The 4,053-nt window shown below is 43.5% G+C and overlaps 1 protein-coding gene across 1 annotated transcript; it reads left to right on the forward strand.

Annotated features, from left to right (window-relative positions):
- Positions 1 to 946: 946 nt before the first annotated feature.
- Positions 947 to 3,789, forward strand: mrpl34 (mitochondrial ribosomal protein L34). Its single transcript, XM_002944435.5, has 2 exons — positions 947 to 1,050; positions 3,393 to 3,789. Exons 1-2 carry the CDS (start codon positions 1,025 to 1,027, stop codon positions 3,703 to 3,705), a joined length of 339 nt encoding a protein of 112 aa, XP_002944481.2. The 5' UTR covers positions 947 to 1,024; the 3' UTR covers positions 3,706 to 3,789.
- Positions 3,790 to 4,053: the final 264 nt, after the last annotated feature.

A 4,053-nucleotide genomic window follows, 5' to 3' on the forward strand; every position in this document is an offset into this window, starting at 1 on the left:
ACAAAATCAGTGGGAGACCTGAGCTTGTTTCCTTGCAACTAGATGCGCCCAGCCCCCTTGCTCTTCTTACTCCCACCTAAGTGGTGACATCCCCTGCTGCTTAGTATGGAGCTTAGTACTTTGGTCCTTGTCGCAATCAGTAGAAAGCTACCTGGGTTTCGCATAGCTGGTGTCATGGCTGTGTAATACATCAGAGAGTTGGGATCACAGGTAATTGGGACCAGAGGTGGCCCGGTTCAGCACAGCCCATGGCCCGGCACTGGTCCCCGGCCCGGTGGTTGGGGACCCCTGGCTTAAAGGGCTATTTCACCTTTTCAGCAAAACTGTAATAACACATAAAACAGGACCCCAAAACCCCCAGAAATGTGTTCAAACCTTAACCTGCCACATTTAGTCAAATGGGAGTGGTATTTAGGGGGTGTGGTTTCAAAAATGGGTGGGGTCAAAAAATTTGGCAAGTTTTTAAAATGTTGGGAGGTATGGATTATCCTTTTGCTGCTGTAATTATATTGTTGCATGTCTGGGGTTAATATACAGATTGACCGGTTTCCGTAATAATTGTACCAGCACATCTATGGTTTGTTTTGGTAAAATAAGTGTGGTATTTAGGGGTGTGTTCACAAAGTGTATGTAACCAAAAAACTTTAATAGCGATGTGCGGGCATGTAATTCTCCATTTATTAGTTTCCTACAAACTTACCCACTTCTTGTATAAAGGCTTCATCTACAAAAGCATGTTGTTTTTGCTTAATGACTTTGGACCCCTTTCCCCCACGCCTATGATTTTTACTAAAGTCTGCACTGCCTGAACGTCTCACAGTTGTACTCATTTTAATTGGAATATTGAAAACCATAGATATGCTTATAATATACGTTTGTAATTTAAGAGAATAAAAAAACAGAGACAGAACCTTGCGCGTCATAGCGAGTAACATATTGTCAAAAACCACAATTCCCACAATCCACCACTCGCGTGTCACGTGAACAAATACGCCACGGAAGTGGGAGGGAGGAACCTGTCAGCATGGCGGCTATGGGGAGCCTGATCAGGTAGGTGACTGAAGGAGAAAGGCAAATGCTGTCTTTTATTAACTTTTCTAGTGCTTTAGGGTGATGTGTGTACTCAGTCCTCAGACCGGGTATAACTAGGAGCAGTGGCTTTCCGTATTGAATTCTAAACCGGGAAAGGAGCAGGGTGGAGGTAGAACAGCTCTGAATGCAAAAGTGGACAAGCGATATGGTAGCTTTAGCTGGACATATGTAGTAGGGCAAGCTTTTGTGCATGCATTTCAGCTAAACCGTATCATTAGGGTGATAATGGTCCACGATTGGCATTTTTGAGACCTTATTTAATGTACGAATCACCCCAATGACATGAAAATTAGTTGCTAATGGGTGTTATATGGAAGGGGGGTTCTAAACATCTGTTTAAATACCAGCAATTTATGAAGGTATGCTAGTCTTCTAAATCAGTGTTTTTCAACCTTTTTTGGGCAAAGGCACACTTGTTTCATGAAAAAAATCACGAGGCACACCACCATTAGAAAATGTTAAAAAATTTAACTCTGTGCCCAGCAGCAGTGCCCCCCTAGTACATTGGTGCCCAGCAGCAGTTCCCCCCTAGTACATTGGTGCCAAGAGCAGTGCCCCCTTAGTACATTGGTGCCCAGCAGCAGTGCCCCCCTAGTACATTGGTGCCAAGAGCAGTGCCCCCCTAGTACATTGGTGCACAGCAGCAGTGCCCCCCTAGTACATTGGTGCCAAGAGCAGTGCCCCCCTAGTACATTGGTGCCCAGCAGCAGTGCCCCCCTAGTACATTGGTGCCAAGAGCAGTGCCCCCCTAGTACATTGGTGCCCAGCAGCAGTGCCCCCCTAGTACATTGGTGCCAAGAGCAGTGCCCCCCTAGTACATTGGTGCCAAGAGCCAGCCCCCCTAGTACATTGGTGCCCAGCAGCAGTGCCCCCATAAGTCAGTGTGCCCCGTGGCCCCCCCTAATACATTGGTGCCCAGCAGCATTTTACTTCTGCTCTTCGGCGGCTTCTCCGGTGGCTTCAGCAGCATCTTCGTATCCCTCAGGCGCGCCGCCTCTGCACTTCTGCCTACACGCGACCGCACACAGGCCCTTTTATAACGTTGCGCCCCGTGCGTACTGACGTCACCCGTACACATGGGGCGCAACCAATGACAGGGCCCGGATTTTATTAAAAAAGTAAAAATTGCGGCCCTGCCTACGGCACACCAGTCAACATCTCGCGGCACACTAGTGTGCCGCGGAACAGGGGTTGAAAAACGCTGTTCTAAATATCCAGGAAGGCCCAATGTATTATATATCCTGCCCCTTCAGTGCAATTTTAGAGATATGCACCACTGCAGCCTTCCTAGTACTTTTTCTGACTAGACACAAGCAGAATGGCAGTGAGCAAGGGACTATGGAGAAATTCCAACTCTGGCAAAGGGGCATGGAGGAGTAGCCAGGTATAATTATTACTATAAGGGATCTTACACACAAACTTTTTTTTTTTTTTTAAACACACCTAAGTGCATTTTCATATGCTTTACTACTCTTGGTTAGGCTAATATCCCACAGGGAGATTTAGTCACTGCGATTTTTAAAAAGCAACAATTCACTCGGCTTTTCCTAACAAGCGATTACTAGAAATTTCAACAATGGAGCAATTCTATTTCCAATAAATCCAGGTGTCATATTGCCCGTCCACAATTAGAAATGACATTCAGTGCAATGGGGACATTGTAGCAACTTCCCACTCAGTGGGTTTTACTTTCAGCGATTCCGATAGTTTTGAATGACAATTCTTTCTTTGTAAAATTGTTCGAAAAAGGGTCTCATTGCGATTTGGAACAATAAGCGATTTGAAGTTGTATTGTCGGTTTAGGTACTGGTGATTTATATTTTTCTCTATGTAGAGACAAAACAAGCAACTTGTCGCTGGAACTCGCTTTTAAAAAATGTATCCGTGGGACATTAGCCTAAAGGGGTGTAAAAAGTAAAATATCCCTCTTATAAATGCTGTAAATGGTCTCTGTAATAGTTCTGTAGGCTCAACTCATTTTTGCATTGTTTTACATATATATTGGCAAAACAAACACTTGTCCGTTCAGTCATGTACTGCAGTTTTCTTGTTTGGGAGACATTTAAACAAGAAGGAAATATGTTCAGATACAAAAAACAAACACAGTTTAGCTTTAGTGCCACTTCTTTGTTTAAAAAAACAATGTTGGAAATAGAAAAGCACAGATACCTCCTTATGTCAGTTTTTGAAACTTTGGCCTCGAGTCACATTCACCTACTGATCCAGTTAAAATGTAAAGTGCATTGTATTTGTTTATATCAGGAGTATGCCCTGAGTAAAAATAATAATGTCTTTCACAGGTTATTTCAAATTAAGCAAGCAGTGCTTCCAATTTGTGTGCAACAGAGGACCCTTGGCATTTTATCTCGAACCTCAGGTATGACAGAGACACATTCCTCATCTTGGTCTGCAGGATGTGGCATTCTGTCAAGAGCTTTGCCTGCCCACTGGTCACTGCTTCCTGTTCGTACAAAAAAGAGGGGCATGGAATACCAGCCAAAGTTCCTGAAGCGCAAGAGAACTCACGGGTGGCTGAAGAGGATCAGCACAAGGGGAGGAATAGAAGTTATACTGCGACGAATGTTGAAAGGAAGGAAATCTCTAACACACTGAACAACCTGAAAGAGACATCTTACTTATGCTGGTTACATACATAATAAATTTATTTCATATTTACATAAATAACATTGGTGTAAATCTAGTGTGGGTGTTTCTTCATTGGATTGGTGGTGTCATATGCATGCCAGATAACTTGGGAAGATGGGAATTGTGCAGCAGTAGGGAAACACCAATTGAGCTGCAGCGTGTAACTTCTATGTCAATGCATGTATATGCTACACCATCATACTATTATTTAAGTGGACATTAATCATTTTTTATAGTCTGAATATGTTTCATTGAAAGACATTTGTGAGGCAGGCATCTAAAGCACAACTTAAAAATCCAACCAAGCAACCTATA

Source organism: Xenopus tropicalis, chromosome 1 (assembly GCF_000004195.4).
Source record: "Xenopus tropicalis strain Nigerian chromosome 1, UCB_Xtro_10.0, whole genome shotgun sequence".
Classification (NCBI taxonomy): Eukaryota; Metazoa; Chordata; class Amphibia; order Anura; family Pipidae; genus Xenopus; species Xenopus tropicalis.

Excerpts from the sequence above, each read along its gene's own strand:
- mrpl34 (XM_002944435.5), top strand. The coding sequence starts at position 1,025 with ATGGCGGCTATGGGGAGCCTGATCAG. Across the intron at positions 1,051-3,392 it reads GCTATGGGGAGCCTGATCAG|GTTATTTCAAATTAAGCAAG; the intron begins GTAGGTGACTGA and ends TGTCTTTCACAG.